General features: G+C 25.0%; 4 protein-coding genes across 4 annotated transcripts; 3 read left to right on the plus strand and 1 right to left on the minus strand.

The window, feature by feature from the left end:
- Positions 1-230: 230 nt before the first annotated feature.
- On the plus strand, positions 231-2,663 carry LOC122855137 (toll-like receptor 3). The gene is made up of 2 exons (XM_044156304.1): positions 231-328; positions 430-2,663. Exons 1-2 carry the CDS (start codon positions 304-306, stop codon positions 2,337-2,339), a joined length of 1,935 nt encoding a protein of 644 aa, XP_044012239.1. The 5' UTR covers positions 231-303; the 3' UTR covers positions 2,340-2,663.
- Positions 2,664-5,562: 2,899 nt separating this feature from the next.
- Positions 5,563-9,024, plus strand: LOC122855138 (dynamin-1-like). Its single transcript, XM_044156305.1, has 13 exons — positions 5,563-5,832; positions 5,965-6,169; positions 6,233-6,315; positions 6,387-6,521; positions 6,594-6,797; positions 6,880-7,072; positions 7,160-7,366; positions 7,446-7,642; positions 7,747-7,892; positions 7,964-8,121; positions 8,213-8,249; positions 8,330-8,563; positions 8,636-9,024. Exons 2-13 carry the CDS (start codon positions 6,006-6,008, stop codon positions 8,750-8,752), a joined length of 1,875 nt encoding a protein of 624 aa, XP_044012240.1. The 5' UTR covers positions 5,563-5,832; positions 5,965-6,005; the 3' UTR covers positions 8,753-9,024.
- A 1,460-nt stretch (positions 9,025-10,484) lies between these two features.
- Positions 10,485-13,393, plus strand: LOC122853899 (dynamin-3-like). Its single transcript, XM_044154307.1, has 12 exons — positions 10,485-10,697; positions 10,764-10,846; positions 10,910-11,056; positions 11,130-11,333; positions 11,412-11,604; positions 11,693-11,899; positions 11,982-12,178; positions 12,294-12,439; positions 12,513-12,670; positions 12,748-12,784; positions 12,854-13,057; positions 13,142-13,393. Exons 1-12 carry the CDS (start codon positions 10,534-10,536, stop codon positions 13,265-13,267), a joined length of 1,866 nt encoding a protein of 621 aa, XP_044010242.1. The 5' UTR covers positions 10,485-10,533; the 3' UTR covers positions 13,268-13,393.
- Positions 13,394-15,274: 1,881 nt separating this feature from the next.
- LOC122853900 (putative exonuclease GOR) lies at positions 15,275-16,891 on the minus strand. The gene is made up of 3 exons (XM_044154308.1): positions 16,542-16,891; positions 15,522-16,478; positions 15,275-15,296 (listed from the first exon to the last, which is right to left on the minus strand). Exons 1-3 carry the CDS (start codon positions 16,889-16,891, stop codon positions 15,275-15,277), a joined length of 1,329 nt encoding a protein of 442 aa, XP_044010243.1.
- Positions 16,892-21,837: the final 4,946 nt, after the last annotated feature.

Raw genomic sequence — 21,837 nt, forward strand, 5'->3', positions numbered from 1 at the left:
TTGTTAAATTTATAACAAAATTTATAATGAGATATAATTACATATTTCAAATATTGTGACGAGTACAAAACAATAATTGTCACGCTCAAATAAAACAATACATAGTTATTTTATAAGTTATAGATACAAAATATATTAAATTTTATTAAATTTTATTATTAACTTGAAATTGAAATTTGAAAAAAAATTTAAATAAATTTATTTTAATTTATAAATACATGATTATTTCAGGGAGCATCGAAATTGTTGCCAACCCAAATAAATAATTTAGAAGCTGAAGACAGCATTGTACCGATAAATCACATGAATAACCAATCAACAAGTCAAAGTAAGTTATATTTTTTATTTTACCTTTCATTCATAAGCAAAATTAAAATTAAATTATTTTCTTTTTTATTTTTAATTGTTATAATTGTATGTATGTTTCAGCACCAACACACAAAACATACTTTTGTAATACATCTTCTGTATTTTACATGAAAAATGTTTGTGACGATTCTTCAACCCATGTTATTTATATGTCGAACAGAGGTTTAACATCTCTCCCAAAAGGAGTATTTAATGGATTGATATCTCTACGTATTTTGGATTTAGATGCAAACAAACTGACCAGTCTGAAGCCTGAAACTTTTAATAGTTTGTCCAAACTGGAATATTTATTCATCAGTAACAATAGTTTAACACATCTTCCACATAATATTTTTAAAGAATTGATATCACTGACTTATTTGGACGTACAATCAAACAAACTAACTAGCCTGAAGCCTAACACTTTCAATAGTTCGCGCAAACTAAAGTATCTAGCAATCAAAAAGAATAACTTAACACATCTTCCTCAAGATATTTTTAAAGGATTGAGATCTTTAAATATTTTGGAATTAGATTCAAACAAACTGATAAGTCTTGAAAATAATACCTTTAATAAATTATCTCATCTTGTTAATTTATTTATCAGTGAAAATAATTTATCATCTCTTCCGCAAGGTATATTTGATGGATTAAAATCTCTAACTAGGTTGCATTTACATTCAAATAAACTAACAAGTCTAAAGCTTGATACTTTTAATAGCTTGTTCAATCTTAAAACTTTAAGTATCAATAATAATTGTTTAACATATCTTCTACCAGGGATATTTGATAGATTAGAGTCTCTAGATTTGTTGGATTTATCATCAAATAAACTGACAAGTCTTGACCCTGATATTTTTAGTAGCTTGACCGAACTCACCCATTTATACATCACAAATAATAACTTAACGACTCTTCCACAAGGAATATTTAATAAATTAATATCTCTAACTAATTTAGGATTAGATTCAAACAAACTGTCAAGTCTTAAAAATAAAACTTTTCATGGCTTGTTCAATCTTGAAACTCTAGATATCAGTAATAACAATTTAACATCTCTTCCACAAGGAATATTCAATCAATTAATATCTCTAATTTCTTTGCAATTATATTCAAACAAACTGTCAAGTATTGAAAATAATACTTTTTATAACTTATCTTATCTTACTGATTTAGATATCAGTGATAATAATTTAACATTTCTTCCACAAGGAATATTCATTGGATTAGAGTCTTTAGATTTGTTGGATTTATCATCAAATGAACTGACAAGTCTTGATTCTGATATTTTTAATAGTTTGTCCAAACTCACTCATTTATACATCAAAAATAATAATCTAACATCCCTTGAACATGAAGTATTTAATGAATTGAAATCTTTAACAGTTTTACATTTGCGATCCAATAAACTGACAAGTCTTCCGTCTAATATTTTCAATAAGTTGATCCATCTTGAAGATTTAGATATTGGTAATAATAATTTAACATCTCTTCCACAATATATATTCAGTGAATTGAAATCTCTAAGTCAGTTGCATTTAGATACAAATAAACTGATCAGTCTAGAGATTAATACATTTACTAGATTGAACAATCTTCAAATTTTATCTATTAGTAATAATAGTTTAACATCTCTTGCACAAGGAATATTCGATGAAGTGGAATCTAATATTTTCAATGACTTGGTCAATCTTAAAATTTTAGATATTCATAATAATAATTTGACTGATCTTCCAACTGATATTTTCAAGAAAAATCAAAAACTGGAATGTTTAAATTTACAATCAAACAATCTCAATGAATCAAAGCCTGAAGTTTTTACTAATTTAACGCAGCTTCATTTGCTTAATATTGAAGATAATAAATTTAGTCTAACAGACGATGATAAAAAATTAATTTTAAAAAATATTAAACAGCGAACCTACAATGAATCTACTACATATAATATTTTCAAAAACGAACCATGCTTTTCATCTATGACAGTATATTAACAAATATTATGAAATAAATAATAAAAATAATTAATTGATGTATTGAAATAAGTCATAATGGAAGATAAAATAATATTATTATTATCATATTTTGCAAAAAATATATAGAACTTAATTTTTTTAATTTTTGTTATTCTTGATAACAGAAAAAGAAACCGTCTTAATAATTTTTTTGATATTAAAATATTTTAAACATTTAAAATATATTTTTTATTGATCCACGAGAATCTATAATAATAATAAAATAATTAAAATGTAAAATTCTATAAAAAAAAAACTCATCATTTATGAATAATAACAAAATTAAAAAACTGCAATTTTAAAGTGTCATTACTAGAATCAATATGTACCAATTGTATATAATTTATTGAATAATAAGAATTATCTATAATTCAACCAAAAACACTCAAATTGAAGTATTTTTTTTTTTATCGTCATAAAGTTTTTAATTTTTTTAGCCATAGCTATTCATAATTATGTGCGTTGAAATAAATCTGCCAATCCAAATCGAAAAGCTGGTATAACAGATATATATGTATCGAAATATGACCTGACCAATCAGCGTAACCCAAAGTAAGTTAATACATTTTTTATTTCAATATCAATCAATAAGCAAGTTTTTTGTTTTTATTTTAATACATTGTCGAAGAGATAATAATCTATATATTATGACTGATATGAGTATCAAGATCAACAACAAGACTTGCATCACACATAGAAAAAAAAAATTTTGGGATGCTGTGATATTTACCATGGAACCCGAGTCGTTTTCTTTTCTGGGTAATTGCCTTAATCCCTTAATCCTCTAGGCCACAAAGCTTTTCAATTTTTCCTAGTTTCAGCAAGTTAAACACTGACATTTTTCTTTACCGTTATTTAGAAAAAAAAACCATTAGCATCACAGCATCATAAAATTTCACGTGAAAAATCCTGAGTTCAAATCTTTGTCACGCTCGAATTTTTTCGTTTTTTCAAATTAAACAATATAGTTGTACAGATATTTAAAATAATAATAAATGAATAAACAAAAATATAATTTTTATTTAATTTAACAAAATATTAAATTTTAACAAATTTAATTAATCATAAAATTTGTTATTAACTTGAAATTAAAATTGATATAATAGTATATAATTATTTCAGGGAGCATCGAAATTTTTGCCAACCCAATTCCCAAACAAATAATTCAGAAGCTGAAGACAGCATCGTACCGAAAAATGACATGAATAACCAATTAACAAATCAAAGTAAGTTATATTTTTATTTCAACTTTGATTAATAAGCATATATTTTTTTTTCCTATTTCTTTAATTTTTAAATGTTATAATTGTATGTATGTTTCAGGACTAACATACGAAAAATACTTTTGTAATACATCTTCAATATTTTACATGGAAAATATTTGTGATGATTCTGCAACCTCAGATATTGATTTGTCTAACAAAGGTTTAACATCTCTTCTACAAGATATATTTACTGGATTGATATATCTGACTCATTTAAAATTAGATTCAAACAAACTGACCAAACATTTACAAGTTTGTCCAATCTTAAATTTTTATACATCAATAGAAATGGTTTAACATCTCTACCACAAGAAATATTCGATGGATTAATATCTCTAACTAATTTGTATCTCGATTCAAATGATCTGACCAGTCTGGAGCTTGAGACTTTTAATAGCTTGTCTAAACTGGAACATTTAAGTATTACAAGTAATAGTTTGTCATCTCTTCCACAAGGAATATTCAATCGATTAATATTTCTAATGTCTTTGGATCTATAGTTTGACAGATCTTCCAATTGATATTTTCAATAAAAATCAAAAACTGGATCAATCGATTAATATTTCTAATGTCTGGATCTAGGCTCAAATAAACTGGATCACCTTGAGCCCAACACTTTTATCAGCTTGTCCAATATAAAAGTTATTTCTCAATTACAATCATTTAACATCTCTTCTACAAGGAATATTCGATGAATTGGAATCTCTGATTGGGTTGGATTTGTCATCAAATAAACTGACAAGTCTTGAAAATAATACTTTTAATAGCTTGTCCAATCTCATACTTTTACGTATCAATAATAATCTATTTCACATAGAGCATTCAATGGACTAAATTTTATAGGTAAATTATTTATAATAAATTCAACAGTCTGTCTCTATACCTCGACAAAGATTTTCACGTGAAATTTCAAGATAATTATTAATAATTCAATTTCTTTTTAAAATAATTCTGTACTTTTAATAAAATTATGTTCATCTTTGTCATTTAAAAATTATTCAAATAAAATTGAAATTTAAAAATAACATAATAAAATAAGTTGAAATACAATTTTCAAACCATTTTTAATAGATCATCTTTATTTAAAAAAAAATCTATCTATGCTATCTATGCAGATGATGAATGATCCAATGCTGAGCTATGTTTTATATAAAGAAAAACACGCTGTCGATAAAAACTTCAAGCCTATGAAATTTTCCAATTCAAATGTAAAATCCGATGGACATTTAAATTAATTAAAAGTCATTTAACTTCCACTAAAATTCGTGAAAAATGAGATAGACGGATTGTAATTTTTCAATAATCTTTTTTTTTAATGTAAAAAATATATAAATTTATATTAATATATATTATAAAATATATATGTAAGAAAAAATATAAAAATATATTAATTTTTAATGTAAAAATATATATATATATAAAAGAATAAACTAACAAATTGATAAGATAGAGCTTCAAATGTTCTGAGCAATACGTATGAAAATATTAATTTTTTTTTGTTTCTTGCTGAAGGAAATATTATATGTATACATATATTTTTCTTGAGACATAAAATCGCTATTACTAATATAAATAATATATAAAATTTCGAAATAAAAATATTTATAGTAATCGGATTGTTTTTGAAAATATCTATGTTGATTGTTGACTGATTGCTATCATAAAAACCAAACGGATAAAATTATTTTTATTATGTTAGTATCAGGGAACTAAAATACTTATTATTATTATTTACTTTTTTATATGTATAATTCTGTTTTTTCGAATTATGTATTTATTTTTCTCTTTTATTATTATTATTATTATTTTGTGTATGTAAATATTAAAATTATTATCGTCGAATTTTTTTTTGTTCAATAGGCTAAAGGATTAATGCAATTATTTCTAAAATATAATTCGTGTGAAAAGGAAAAAAAAATTTTTTTTTTACAGTAAATAAAATAGGCATGTGACTGGATGACGAATACATGTATTTTGTATTGTATTTATTTCTGGATGTATTTTGTTTCTGTTCCTAGAATTGATGTGGCCATCACATTGGGGGAGAAGGAGAAAAACGGTTGAGAATCTGGAAAGATCCATGCTCCTGACGTCACCCGAAACAAAAAACGGGACACAAAAGACAAAGCACACAGCACTCAAGGCACTCGGCACTCACCACCACAGTTCATTTGGTTTCGGTCTCTCTGCTGTGCAACATCTAATAAGTAACTTGCTTGGACTTGTTAATTTGTGTTAATTTATCATAATTTATTAAAGTGAAAAACAAAGATTATTTATTGACAAAAAATAATTAACAGTTACAAGATTAATTTTAATATTTTAATTTTTTTTATGAGAATTGTTCAGTGCATATTGACATCCAAAAAAAAAAGTAACAATGGCAAATAACGACAATATGGAAAAGTTGATTCCATTTATGAATCAAATTCAAGATATATTAACAAAAAATGCTGATTCTCTTAAATTTGACTTACCACAAATTGTGGTTATTGGTGGTCAAAGTGCTGGTAAAGATACAGTCTTGGAAAATTTTGTTGGAAAGTATGTCATTTTTTTTTTGTTTAACTTGAAAAATTAATTAATCAAAAAATACTTTTTTTCCAGAGTTTTTCTTCCAAGAGGCAATGGAATTGTAACACGCAGGCCACTGATTTTACAATTAATAACCAACAAATACAGTGATGAAGGTAACTAAATTTTTTTTTCCTTTTTTTGAGATTGACTATTCAATTTTAATTTTTTTTTTTATTGACAATAGAGTATGCTGAATTTGAACACACCGAAAGTGCAAAATTTAGAATCAATGAAATTTGTAAAGAGATTGAGAATAAAACAGTTGGCGACAATGGAATAAATCCTAAACCAATAACTTTGAAGATTTATTCACCAACTGGTAAGACATTTAATACTAATATTTTATTAAATAATTAAAGATCAAAACTATAAATTGTAATACTTTTTTCAGTTTTAAATTTAACATTGGTTAATTTGCCTGAATTGACAACAGTAGCAGTTGAAGGACAACCAGATGATATTGCTGATCAAATAAAAAAATTGGTTCTTAGTTATATAAGCAAAGAAAATGCTTTGATATTAACAGTAACACCTTCTAATATTGATCTTGCTGAGTGTGATGCACTTAAACTTGCAAAAGAAGTTGATCCAGCTGGTAAAAATTATTAAATTAAAATTTCATTTGATATATTTCTTATTGATATTTTAATCACCCAAAAATAATGATATACTTTTAGGTACCAGGACAATTGGAGTCATTACCAAGCTAGACATGATGGGTGATGTTAGGTACGCCAAAGCTGTTTTGGAAAATAGATTGTATCCATTGAGTAGAGGATACGTTGGCGTCATCGATTGTAATCAGTATGATAGTGAGGAAAAAAAAAGTATTGCTGATGCAATTGAGTTTGAGAAAGAATTTTTCAACAGGTAATTTATCAACCTTAAAATTATTCATTAATAAATACATTTTTATTAATTATTTTCTTTAATGTCTGTTCAACTTTTCTTTTACAGTCATCCAGCATATAAATTTTTGCCTGATAGACTTGGGGTTCATTGTCTACATCAAATGCTCAATGAACAATTGACAAATCACATTCGTGATAAATTACCAGCATTACGAAACAAGTTGGATACTGAATTATCAAATATTATACAATATTTAGGAAAAAAGGATTGTCAAGTCATCAAGTCAGCATCAAAAATAGAATCATTATTTGAGTTAGTATTTTATTTGATCTTTAACAGTATAATTGATTGTTTCACAACTATCTGACTTTATTATTTTATTGTGTTCCAGAATGCATAGATTTGTTCTCGTCACGTTCAATAAAGAAATTTGTTTTCATGAATCTAATGGAGCCAGTAAAAGACCACGTGATGGGTTCGATATTTATAAGATGATGCGTGAAAGTCTTTCACTTGGTATTCACAGTGTAGCACTCACTGCTGATAATTTACGTAATAAAATTATTGAAACAATTTCCAGCATTCAAGGTGCCTTATAAAATTTTTTAATTATACTTTCATTATATTGAATTAGAAAAGTTTATTATGTGTTTAGAATGATTATAATGTTTATCATGAATTCTTTATTCAAGGTGCAAGAGAAGGTATCTTCGTGCCAGATAAGATATTTGAAAATGTTGCTAAAGCACAAATTAGTCTGTTGAAAGAAGCAAGTAACGAATGTGTCAGCCTTGTTGTTAAAGAACTCATCGGTATCTTGAAGTATTGTACCAAGCATGTGAGTTTATTTTATTTTGTAATAATCACAATAATAATTTACAAAAAATTAATCAATTTTTATACTTTCAGATGTTCGAATATCCAGGTTTACGAGAAGAAATTGACAGATTATTAATTTCACATGTCCAAGAATGTGAAAAAAAATGCAATGAAAATCTTGATGTTTTATTTCAAATACAACTCAGTTATTTGAACACTGAAAATCCAGATTTCGTTAATTTCATGAGGTAATTTCGTTGAAATTATTAACTTTTTTATTTTTCCTGTTACCAATTTGAATAAACTCATCAATTATTTAAAAATAACTTTTTTTATTAGGGCACAAGAACCTGTGGCTTTTCAAATAAAATCAGAGGTAATACTACAATGAACTTGCTTACAAATAATTTTTTTCCTAATCTAATTTTATAATTTATTGACTTTCCATTTGTTCAGGAGGTACCACAAGAAAATGGAGTTCCCTGTTCCAGCATTACTCATGTAATGCCAATACTTTGTGAAATGCAAGAAGTTGAAAAAATTCACATCATGATTGATTCATATTTAATAAAAGTTACAAAAAATATTATTGATATTGTTCCAAAAACTATTATGTTCTTTATAATGAAAAATATGAAAGAGTATGTTAATCATAAGTTGTTGGTAGAACTTTACGAGGACAATGATCAAGTAAGCATCAAAATTATTTTTTTATTATTTGAATATTTTGTTTATTTTTAATCAACAATTATTTATTTTTAGTCTCCCTTGACGAAATCATTGAAAGAACAGAAGGATAAGCATGATGAACTTCTTCGTATGCGTGAAGCATTGCAAAAATCATTGGATACAATTACCTCAATGTCATCATTTACTTGAGTCAAGTAAAAAATATTTGATCCAATCCATAGCTTTAAAAAGTTATGCCTTATTTAAACTACATATTACATTTTTATGTTCAATTTAATTTTAATTTTTTTTACTATCGTAATCATATTTAATTTATTACTATTGTATTCTGTCTTGAGAATAGTAATTTTTGTGTGTCTTTTAAAATTAATATGTCATCAACATACTTTTACATTATACATTTGGATTTTGTTTGAACAAATTTTATTAAATAGCAAACTTGAAAAGAAAAACAAATTTAATTCACGTCGATTTTAAAACCATTAATGTTTTATTACAAATTTTTGCATATGTTAAGTAATAATAAAACCAAGTTTCCAATATTACTCCTCATTCGTTTCTTTTTTTTTTTTCTATTAAATCATCAATTTGCTTTTAAGATAACATTTAACTCTGATGTATTTATTTTAATTTGAATAAATAATTAATTAACCAGTAAAAATTTATTCAAGATTATCATTTTTATCAATTTTTATGTGAGTTAAATATATTTTCTAAAGTCAACAACAAATATTTCAAATAGAACAATTATTGCTATCTTTTTTCTTATTTATTTGTTGATTATAGTTGACATTTAGCTTCGAGTTAATTCGAGAATATATAATTATTAATTACTATAGATGTTGATTGTTAATTAATGATTACGATTAAACTTTATTATAATGGGTTTTACTTTCAAATAAACTAGAAAATTAGTTAATAAAAATGAACACAGGAATTTTTGTTTAGAGCGTTTAGAGTAAAATTTATTTATAAGCAAAAAAATTGTAAATTCATATAAAATAATCATACGTTGAAACGAGAAAAATTATAGATCAAGAAATTGATCAATTATTTTTATTTAAAAAAAAAATATCTATATATACACATTATTAATGATCCAATGCTGGACAATTTATATAAAAAAAAAAACGTAGCCCATGAAATTTTTTAATTTAGATGTAAAATCTGATGGACATTTAGATCAATCAAAAGCCACTCAACTCCCACCAAAATTCGTGAAAAAACTTAACAATATTTGTTCGTAAATTTTTAATGACTTTGTTTTTAAATATAAAAAATTAAAGAATTTATATCCAAAAACTCAAAATATTCATTCGTTTTTTTTTTTTTTTTTTTAAATCCAAAGTATAATAATAATTATTATTATATTATATAAAATAATAATTTTTATTTAGTTTTTTATATGCAATTTTGTTTTTTCGAATTATGTATATTAATTTTTTTCTTTTATTATTATTATTATTAATATTGTTATTATCTTAATAATCTAATTATTGAAATAATTAGCTTCAATATTTTTATTTCAATAGACTAAAAGATTTTATTGGTTTTGAATAATACAAGTGTTTGTAAAGTAATTCGTGTAAAAAAAAAACATTTTTTTTTATTTGTTTTGTAGTAATTCTTAATGTATAAAGAAAAAATACACACATGGAACTACGTATTGTAAAGGGAGAGAGAGAAAAACGGTTGAAAATCTGGATTCATGTCCGAAACAAAAGAACGCGACAGTCAAGTGTCGACACAAAGCACACAGTTCATTTATTGTAAATATTTAGCACCGTTCATTTGGTTTTAGCCTCTCTGCTGTGCAACATCTTGCAAGCAAGTTGCTTGAACTTGTTGATTTATTAGTAAAAAATTAAGATTATTATTGATACAAAATTATAAACAGTCAATAGAATTGTTTTAATTTTATTTCTAAGAATTGTTCAGTACATATTAATTAGCAAAAAAAAAAAGTAACAATGGCAAATAACGAGAGTATGGAAAAGTTGATTCCATTCATGAATCAAATACAAGATATATTTACTAAACATGCGGTTTCTGTTAAATTTGATTTACCACAAATTGTGGTTATTGGTGGTCAAAGTGCTGGAAAAAGTTCAGTCTTGGAAAGTTTTGTTGGAAGGTATTTTATTATTTTTTTTAAAAAAAATTTAAATAACTAATGAATCAATCAAAATTTTTCCTCCAGAGATTTTCTTCCAAGAGGCAGTGGAATTGTCACACGCAGGCCACTGATTTTACAATTGATCACCAACACAACAAGTGATGAAGGTAAATAAATAATTTGTTCTTTGAGATTAACTTTTGAATTTTAATTTTTTTTGTTTAAAATAGAATTCGCAGAATTCAAACACACTGAAAGTAAAAAATTTCGTATCGATGAAGTTTGTAAGGAGATTGAGGACGAAACAGACAAGTCAACAGTTGGCGATAAAGGAATAAATCATGAACCAATAACTTTGAAGATTTATTCACCAACTGGTAAGACATTTGATACTAATATTTTTAAAAATAATTAAAGACCATAACTATAAATTATAATACTGTATTTCAGTTTTAAACTTGACCCTGGTTGATTTGCCTGGATTAACAAAAGTACCAGTTCAAGGGCAACCACTTGATATTGCTGAACAAATAAGAGAAATGGTTCTTGAGTATATAACTAAAGAAAATGCTCTTATATTGGCAGTAACACCTGGTAATATTGATCTTGCAACAAGTGATGCACTTGAACTTGCAAAGGAGGTTGATCCTACTGGTAAACATAATTTAATTAAAATTTCATTAGATAGATTTTTTATTGGTACTTTAATAATAAAAAAATAAAATCTGTTAGGTATCAGAACTATTGGAGTGATTACTAAGCTGGACATGATGGGTGAAGGCAATGATGCCAGAGCTGTGTTAGAAAACAAATTGTATCCATTGAGTCGAGGATACGTTGGTGTCATCAATCGTAATCAGAGTGATATCGAGAAGAAGAAAAGTATTGTTGATGCAATTGAATCTGAGAAAAAATTCTTTAACAGGTAATCTATCAACTTTAAAATTATTCACCCATAAATACATTGTTTTATTAATTAATTTTTCAATTTACGTTCAATTTTACTTTTACAGTCATCCAGCATATAAATTTTTCTCTGACAGACTTGGTATTCATTGCCTACAACGAATACTCAATGAACAATTGACAAGTCACATATTTGAGAAATTACCAGTATTACGAAATGATTTGGGAGCTGAATTATCTAATATTGATATTTATTTAGGAATAAAAGAATACACTCTGAATGATGCAGAGACACAATTACAAGCTTTATCTGAGTCAGTATTTCATTTCAATTATTATCAGTATGATTAATTGTTGTACAACTGACTAATCCTATTATTCAATTATATGTTCTAGAATGCATCGACTTGTTCTTGACATGTTCAATAACGAAATTGGTTTTTATGAGTCGGATCAAGTAAGCAAAACACCAAATGGTGGTTCAAAAATTAATCGATTGATGCATGAAGATCTTCCACTTGATATTGCTTGTGTAACACTAGCTGATGAAGAACTACGTAATGAAATTGTTGGAACAATTCAAAATATTCGAGGTCTATTGATAAATTTTTTTATCATACGTTTATTATAAAAAATTTCATTATATTTAAACAAATCATTGTGCTTTTCAAATTTTAATAATAATTTTTGATCAATCATTTATTTAAGGTGCAAGGAAAGGACTTTTTTTGCCAGATAAGGCATTTGAAAATGTTGCAAAAGCACAAATTAGTCGATTAAAGGAACCATGTATTATATGCGTCAGCCTTGTGGTTGAAAAACTCACTAATATCTTGCTTGATTGCACTAAGCACGTGAGTCATAATTTTATTTTTTAACAATCAATAAAAAAATTTTTTTTAAATTAATTAACGTTTATACTTTCAGATGTTTGCATATCCAAAATTGCGAGAAGAAACTGAAAAAATTTTAATTTCACATGTCGAAGAATGTGAAAAAAAATGTAAAGAACAACTCGAAATTTCAATTCAAGTAGAACTTTGCTACTTAAACACTGAAAATGAAGATTTCGTTGATTTCAAGGAGTAATTATTCATTTTTTTATTTTTTCCTGTTACTAACTGGAATAAAATGTTATCAATTATCTAAATTTTTTTATTAGGGCAGAAAAAGCTGTGACTTCTCAACTTTATTTAAAGGTAAAACTAATTGCTTACAATGAATTTTGTTTCTTAATCTAATTTTATAATATATTGAATTTTAATCAGGGGAATGGAAATGCCAGAAATTCCAGAAATCCAGAAATTCAAGAAGCTGAAAAGTTTCAGCTCATGATTGATTCATATTTAAAAATTGTCACAAAAAATATTACTGATGTTGTTCCAAAAACTATTATGTATTTTATAATAGACAATATGAAGAAGTTTATCAAGCAGAATTTATTAGTAAAATTACTAATCAGCAATAACAAAGTAAGCACTAAAAATATTTTTTTTTCTTTTCAATCTAATATTTTGTTGATATTCATTATTCAATCAACATCTATTCATTTTCAGTCTTCCTTGACGGAATTATCAAAACAAGAAAAGGATAAACGTGATGAACTCTTTCGTATGCGTGAAGCTTTAGAAGAGGCTCTGGCAAAAATTGACTCAATGTCATCACTTACTTCAGAAGAGTAAAAGATATTTGATTCAATTTATAACTTCAAAAATTTTTTCTTTATTCAAACCATTATATTTTTATATTCAAACTAACTTTAATTTTTTCTACTAATGTATTCAACGACTACTGTAATTTATCTTGAAAAAAAAAATTTTGGTGTGACTTTTAATTAATATTTCATCAACTATCTTGAAAGTTCAACTTTTTTTTTATTATCTATTTGGGTTTCGTTTGAACGAATTCTGATGAGTAATTAGCTGATGAGTAATAAGCTTGAAATAAAAAAAAATAAAAAAATGTAACTTACTTAGATTATAAAACGATTAGTGTTTTATAAAAAAAAACATTATTCGTGAGTACATTATTAAAATTTAAAAAATTTGTTTTTGCATATGTGAAGTAATAATAATAAAAAAAGCTTTCAATGTTACTCTTTATTGGTTTTTTTTTCCATTATATCATCATTTTACTTCCTAGGTAACATTTAACTCTGATGTGTTTATTTTAATTGAGTAAACATAATGCAAACAATTAATTATCCAAAAGTTTTTTATAAGTACTTAATAAGTTTAAAATAACTGCTTATTAGTTATTAGATTAAATAACTGTTTTTTGATTCTGTAATTAATAGACATAATAATGTTATTTATTACTGAGAATACCAGATAAATAAATTAAATAAAATTTCAAAAATATATACACATATTCATGTGATATTAAATATGTAACTTATTGCAAAAATAAAAAATATTATTGTTGAATTTTTATCAATAAAATATCTGTGTGTTTATAAACTTTTTTTTTATGATGAGTCTTGAATTTAATTTTAGTTTTTTATTTAAGCACAAAATTTTATAATTCAAATTATACTTTTAGCTTGTGTTGACGAAGTTAATCAAGAAGATCTCTATATGTTTTGGTTGACAATTAAATAAATTTACGAGTTTTTTATTAAAGTATATTTTTACCAGTATAAAATAAATTTCTTGGTACATAAATGTAAAATTGTAATGTAATATATAAATAATGTTAAATTGCATTTTTTTTTTTTAGATTGGAAAGTTTTATTATGTATTGGTACATAAAAATTGTACTGAAACTATTGTAAAAACTGTAGTAAGTAGGTATATGTTTTTATAATAACATGATTTTTTAAAATATTTTTTTAATTATTTCAATGTTAAAATATTATTTAATTATGAAATTCAAGTTACTCGGGGTTATTATTGTTCATAAAATTACATATTAAACAATATTAATATTAATAAACTTACATTGACTTTATTATTATCCAAATCTAATTATATAATCTAATTGTTTTTGAAAATATTTATTGACTGATAATTATTATTTACCAACATAAAAACGAGTCCAAGTATTTTTAAATCGTTATAATTTATAATGATTTATTCTTATATTTCAGAAATTTCAGATAATAATTTTTTGATGATCATCTATTTTTTTAAGGCCAATATTCAAGAATAAAAGAACTTATGTCTAAAAAATTGAAATAATAATATTGAAAGTTTTTTTATATCGAAAGGGAAGGAAGTCAAGTGTGAGAAAAAATATATATCGAAAAAAAAAAAATAAATGAATGAAAACACAGTATTTATTTTTATAATTATATTATTAATACCTATTTATTTAAAAAATTATATTATCAAAAAAGTACATTCATTTGTAAGTTTACATTAACAAAATGTATATTGATTATAATTTCATTTACAAATTAGGCAGTCAATCAGTACACATTACGACAATTTTTTTCGTTTTTTTTCTCGAGTATTTATTATTCTTGTTGAGTACTTATATATAAATAAATAAATTGTACGATAAATTTTCGATCTTGAAAACATGATTTTTGTGTTTCTCAATATTAGCAATTGACATAATTTACATAAAAAATAAAAAAAAGATAAATTATCTTTATTATTGGAGTATTCGAGACTAGTCAAAATCTTGACATCTAAATTGTAATAATAATAAAAAATAAGTCACGAAAAAAATAAAAATAAAATACATTATTGAAATCTATTAAAAGTTCTAAAAATATAGTTACGTTAAAAAACAATGTAAAAATGAGTCATTCTATGAAAGACGACAGTATTGATTTATGTCACAGATTTCATTTCAAAACTAAACACTTTAAATTATTTAAAATAAATAAATTTTTTTTTAAATATACATACTCAAATACAAATAGATAAATAAATTATATATTTTAATAATAACGATGATGTTTTAAATATAATATATATTTATATTTACATATGTAATGATATTGTTTTATCATGTTCAACTCTTGCCAATAATAAATCAACAACAATTTTAGCATCTTCAATCGAATCATGTTTACTTAGTTGTATTTGTTTTTTCAATACTTTTTTTGCAATTGTTTTTAAACTGCTTCTAAATGGATAACCCAAAAAATGAGGAAACACAACACACGTATCAATAACCATCGAATGTAATATTTTTAATGCTTTTAAATCATTTTCTAAACCATGACCAATGAGTATTGTTTCAGCACTTATAAATGACAATAAATCTTTTTGCACATCTTTTAAAGTTTTTTTTGTATTTTTTAACATACTTTCTGTAATACCACTAAACCTTGTATTATAATCAATAATTTCACTATCTGGTTTAACCAGTGTATCATACACAATATTTTTTTTAATATCAACAACACTCACTTTAACAACTTCAAGACCATTTTTAGTAAAACACATTTCACAATCAAGCGCATAAACACCATAATTATCGTCCCATGAAATTACACGTGATGGTTTTGTCCGTAAATATCCATCAAATGGTCCATTAAAACCTTGAGTTATGCCAGTCCACACATGCATATTTCCTTCAGTACAACCACTTGAATTTTCATCACCATCACAACAGTTCCATTTAGAATCACTTGAGTTATGATAATTACGTAATTTTCCCCAATGATATATGCATTTATCTTTTGTAATATACACATTTGTTTCACGGTTTATTAAAAAGTTTTTGAAACAACGAACACAATAATGATCAACAGTTTGTGTTTGATCAATATTATTCCATGTTATTGGACTTGAACGTAAATTTTCACATGAGTCACCCAACCAATGTGATAAAGATGATGATGACGATTGAATAGACCCCAAAAATTTATCACTATCTGATGAAGATTCTTGATCAATATCAGAATTCACAACTGAACTTGATGTACTACCACTACCACTGTTTTTTTTTAATTGATCAGCATATGATAATTTTGATAATTGTTTTGGAATAAATTCACGCGCATTTACGTTAAGACTACGTTTTTGTGAGTTCTTTTCATAGTTATTATTATTTTGATTGTTAACACGTGAGTGTGGACGATGTTGTTCTTTACTCACAATAATAGCACAACCAGGATAATACGTCGATTCAACAGGATAACCAAAGTTTACTAAGTCTATTCCATTTAATATATATTTTCTTAAATGGAATATTAGTATCGCATCATTTGATTTAACACTATTTGATCTTTTATAAATCAATGATGCAATACGACTTCCCTGGTTTTTTTTACATTTTATCCTGGTTGTCCTAAAAATTTCACTTTCTGTATTTTTACAAACACCACTTTTCATAATTATTCGCGGCATTTTTAATGTTTCTTTTACTTATAACTTTTTTACTTATTACGTTTGCTTTATTATTCTGCGATCTTATTTATACGTTTGTAAACGCTTGTGCACTGTCACGTGTGACTTTTAAGAATGAAGTGAAGCTGGCAAAAGCAGACCACGTGGATCATGTAGCGCATGCGTAACTATCCAATGGTTTCTGCTCCTCACTAGATTTTCTAGTGTTTTATTTTTTTTCAAGTTTTTTTTTTGCTAACTAAATCATGCTATATATTTACTACTATATTGCGCATAGGTATATTTGTTTGGATTATTATGGTGTAGATATTGTCGCTGACACAAAAATCTTTTGCGCATGTCCGAATTATTATTCGAGTCGCCGCCTGGAAACATTCGGCGACGCACACAAATTCATTGTATACGTGTGAACCGAACAGAATATTCGGACATGCGCAAAAAATTTTTGTCGAGGAGTATGACTGCGACAGAGAGATTGTCTGCACCGTAATGAATCCGAACAGCCCACTTATGGGAAAGCATAGGCGATGCGCAATATAGTAGTATTAAATATATGAACTAAATAAGCTGTGCTTCAAATTGCTTCAAGTAAAAAGTAATAATATTATAATAATTCTAAAAATAATATTTATTCTTTAAAATAAACTTAGCAACTAAAAAAAAGGTTTCTGAAGAAATAAGTCTATTGATAAAATTTATTTTTCATTATTTTTTTTTTATTTATTAATAATTTATTTATTTATTTTATTTTATTTATTTTATTTATTAATAATTTTATTTATTAATAATTATTATAAATAAGAGGTTTAGAAAAAAATTAAGTAAGTCATTTTAAATTGAATATATATATAAAACTAAAAGTAATTTTTTTTAATAATAAAACACCAATGAATATTTTTTTTTACACATGCAGAAAAATAATTTGTAAACTTAACATTACATTTTTTTTAAATTAGGGAATCCGTAATAAAATGTAAGATTTACATTTTTTTCTACTAATCACTACTAATATTTTTTTTTACCATGCTCATTAAAAAAAATATGTAAAAGTTATTACTGCGCAGTGTCATGCGTAAAAAAAGATAATTTTGACAAGGAAATTTTTCCCCCCAATTCAAAATGCTATGACACACACCGCCACGTGTAGCTGATATATGCTCATCTCTGTTTTTGATTGTCTCTCATATTCTCTTGCTCTCTGTTTATCTATGATTGCAAAGTATAATATTGAAGTGATAAACACGTGTAAAACTCAGTGATTGTTTGAGGTTAAAATACTAATTGTTATCTTTATAAATTGTTATAAATTAACAAACAAAAAAAATCATCATGGGTATAAAATTTAAACTGGAATTAAATTTACAACAAATGGCATCGATTCAAGTAGCTGCAAATATATGGCTAAGTCATCCAATGATTGCTGAAATATGTGATTTTTTCTCAAAGAATAACATCGACTATAAATCTCCTGGTGATGATAAATTCAAGATAGAAATGAGAAAATGGCTTATCGGTATATTTGAACAATTTAATTCAATGAAATTCCCTTATGCAATAAGAAATAATTTTTCGCACATTATAAAACCAGTTGGAGAAAATTTATTGGATTATCTTGGACGTACATCATCAAGATGGAATAGTGTATTTGGAAAACAGTCATTTCCTGGACTTGGCGTTTATTGTAAATACATTGAATTTGATTGTATTGGAAGAGTAGATGAAGTAAAAACATTTTTAAATATTTACAATGCTAGTGAAAATATTAGTTTGCTATTCTTGTTTTTCGAAGCATGTACATATTGTCTTGAGGATGTTATTCACAGTACATGGAACAAATGTTCAGATCAAATGAAATTAAAAGTTGAACAAACCATTTTTGCCAGTCTTGGATTCAAAGGAAATAATATTTATAAAATTCAGCAATACTGGATGCAATTCGTTGATAAAAAACAGTTAAAATTACCAAATCGAATCATTGAAAAAAATGCATTAGAATATTGTGCTCAAGAAGAGAACAGTGTTGGTATTAACTATTTTATGAACAAACTTAGTCAAGATGCAAAAAATAGGATACTTGTGTCACTTGCTAAAGATGTATTTGAAGATGTAGACTCGAGAGATAATTTGGTTTATATAAAGCCAAGTGAAATTCCAAAACAAGACACTTATAATTTATTTTCTCTTATGGCAAAAATGACAGAAGACGGCAAAAATAAATTTTACAGTTGTAATAGAAAAAAAATAATTTTACGATTGGTTTATGAATGGCCTTGGAAATATTTGCTATTGGATTTTAATTATTCAAGTAAAAACCTTTATTGTTGGTCAATTGAACAAATTGTTAAAAAAATAATTGATGATTATAATTTTTATAAAACGATTGTTTATACTGATCTGTGGATGATACCTGAAATTTGGAAAAAATGTCCAGATAATCTTGAAACAAGTATTGTTGAAATTTGTTGGTCAATAAAAAAATCAATAATGTTTAAACTACAAGCTGCTATTCTTGTTACATCTGTTATTGATGATACTGATGGAGTAGATAAACTACGTCCAGAAATTTGTAAAAGCTTTAAAATATATTGCAAAAAATTTATTGACAGACAAAAATATGAAGTTGTTGATCTTTATATGAAAAATATCCTTCAAAATGATGAAGAAAGAGAACCATATGAAGAATTATTACAATCACACAATATAAATTAAACAAAAGATCAAAAAAATATTTATTTCAAAGAATATACATCTTGGAAAATATATATATTGAAAAAGATTCAAACATTTCAATTGGGTATTTATTTTTTTTCAATTTTCATCTAAAGAAATTGCATTGAAATTTAAAATAAACATTTAAATAATTTCACAACAATAACTTTTGTATTTTTTTCTACTATTATTATTTTTTCATTGATTTTGTAATTAATAGATATAATAATGTTATTTATTACTAAGAAATACCTGATAAATAAAATTTAAAAAATATATACACATATATTCATGTGATATTAAATATGTAACTTATTGCAAAAATAAAAAATATTATTGTTAAATTTTTATCAATAAAATATCTGTGTGTTTATAAACTTTTTTTGTATTATGAGTCTTGGATTTAATTTTAGTTTTTTATTTTAGCACAAAATTTTATAATTCAAGTTATACTTTTAGCTTGTGTTGACGAAGTTAATCAAGATCTCTATATGTTTTGGTAGACAACTAAATAAATTTACGAGTTTTTTATTAAAGTATATTTTTACCAGTATAAAATAAATTTCTTGGTACATAAATCTAAAATTGTAATGTTAGATATAAATAATGTTAAATTGCATTTTTTTTTTTTTAGATTGGAAAGTTTCATTATGTATTGGTACATAAAAACTGTACTGAAACTATTGTAAAAACTGTAGTATATATATGTTTATAATAACATGATTTTTTAAAATATTTTTTTAATTATTTCAATGTTAAAATATTATTTAATTACGAGATTTAATTTATATTCAGGGTTATCATTGTTTGCGAAATTATAGTAAATACGTAAATCAAAAAACAAGATTTTCTCATAGAATAGTATGTTTCACAGAGGCATCTACAAGAGGTAACAAAAAAAAAAACAGGAAGATAATCTTGTTTCTCACTTTTACTAAAAAAAATCATCCCTATGATCGGGGGTAGTGTCGAAATTCTCGTTCATTTTATCTCATATTCTCTTTCGCTCTCACTCTCTCTTTTATAAATATATCGGTGCAAACAGGTGCAAAACAGTGCAAAATAATATTTCAGTGACACATGTGTGAAACTGAGTGATTGTTGAAGGTTAAATACTAATTTCATTATTTATAAATTGTTTTAAATTAATAGAAACAAAAAAAATTATCATGGGTATAAAATTTAAACTGGAATTAAATTTACAACAAATGGCATTAATTCGAGTAGCTGCAAATATATGGCAAAGTCGTCCAATGATTACTAAAATAAGTAATTTTGTCTCAAAAAATGATATCGAATCGGAGTATATCTTTTTTAATGGATTCAAGAAGCAAATGAGAGAATGGCTTATTACAAATATATTTGAACAAGTTGATTCAATGAAATTACCTGATGCAATGAAAAAAGATTTACTGTATGTTACAAAACCGATTGGAGAAAATTTATTGATTACTTAAATGTATAAATATAAGATGGAAATTTATAAGATAAGAGAACAGTCATTCTCTGGATTATTAACCATTTATTGTAAATACATTGAATTTGATTGTTTTGGTAAAGTAGATGAAGTAAAAACATTTTTAAATATTTACAATAATGCTAATGAAAATGTTGGTTTGCTATTTTTGTTTTTTGAAGCATGTACATATTGCCTTGAGAATGTTATCTACAGTATATGGAACAAATGTTCAGCAAAAATAAAATCTAATATTCGATTTGTAATTTTTAGGAGCCAACTTATAATTGGTAAAAGCGATATGCATATAGTTCAGGAATACTGGCTGCAATTTCTTGATAACTATCAGTCAAAATTACCATCTGAAATCTCTGTAATAGATCCACTTGGAAACTGTTATAAAATAGCCAACAATGTGGGTTTTGAATATTTTATGAACAAACTTGAACAAGATATTAAAAGTAGGATAATTGTACCATTTGCTCAAAAACTATTCCAACATCAATTCATAGGAAACAGAATTTCTAGATATGAAAAACAACACATTCGTATTTTGTTTTATTGTTTGTCACAAATGATAGAAGACGGAAAAAATATATTTTCCATTTTAGGTAGAGAAAGAATAATTTCGCTATTGATTATAGAATGGCCCTGGAAATATTTGCTATTAAATTTAGATTATTTTGATAAAAAAACATATTATTGGATGATTGAAATTATTGTAGAAACAATTATTGATGATTTTCATTTTTATAAAAAAACTGTCTATACTGATCTGTGG

The sequence above is a fragment of the Aphidius gifuensis genome, linkage group LG4 (genome assembly GCF_014905175.1).
Source record: "Aphidius gifuensis isolate YNYX2018 linkage group LG4, ASM1490517v1, whole genome shotgun sequence".
In the NCBI taxonomy this organism is placed as follows: Eukaryota; Metazoa; Arthropoda; class Insecta; order Hymenoptera; family Braconidae; genus Aphidius; species Aphidius gifuensis.

Excerpts from the sequence above, each read along its gene's own strand:
- LOC122855137 (XM_044156304.1), top strand. The coding sequence starts at position 304 with ATGAATAACCAATCAACAAGTCAAA. Across the intron at positions 329-429 it reads TAACCAATCAACAAGTCAAA|CACCAACACACAAAACATAC; the intron begins GTAAGTTATATT and ends TGTATGTTTCAG.
- LOC122853899 (XM_044154307.1), top strand. The coding sequence starts at position 10,534 with ATGGCAAATAACGAGAGTATGGAAAAGTTGATTCCATTCATGAATCAA. Across the intron at positions 10,698-10,763 it reads TTGGAAAGTTTTGTTGGAAG|AGATTTTCTTCCAAGAGGCA; the intron begins GTATTTTATTAT and ends TTTTTCCTCCAG. Across the intron at positions 11,057-11,129 it reads GAAGATTTATTCACCAACTG|TTTTAAACTTGACCCTGGTT; the intron begins GTAAGACATTTG and ends ACTGTATTTCAG.
- LOC122855138 (XM_044156305.1), top strand. The coding sequence starts at position 6,006 with ATGGCAAATAACGACAATATGGAAAAGTTGATTCCATTTATGAATCAA. Across the intron at positions 6,316-6,386 it reads CAACAAATACAGTGATGAAG|AGTATGCTGAATTTGAACAC; the intron begins GTAACTAAATTT and ends TATTGACAATAG. Across the intron at positions 8,250-8,329 it reads CTTTTCAAATAAAATCAGAG|GAGGTACCACAAGAAAATGG; the intron begins GTAATACTACAA and ends CCATTTGTTCAG.
- LOC122853900 (XM_044154308.1), bottom strand. The coding sequence starts at position 16,891 with ATGCCGCGAATAATTATGAAAAGTGGTGTTTGTAAAAATACAGAAAGT. Across the intron at positions 16,479-16,541 it reads CGTAGTCTTAACGTAAATGC|TGGTAGTGGTAGTACATCAA; the intron begins GCGTGAATTTAT and ends AAAAAAAAACAG. Across the intron at positions 15,297-15,521 it reads AAAACAATATCATTACATAT|AACTTTTAATAGATTTCAAT; the intron begins GTAAATATAAAT and ends CTATATTTTTAG.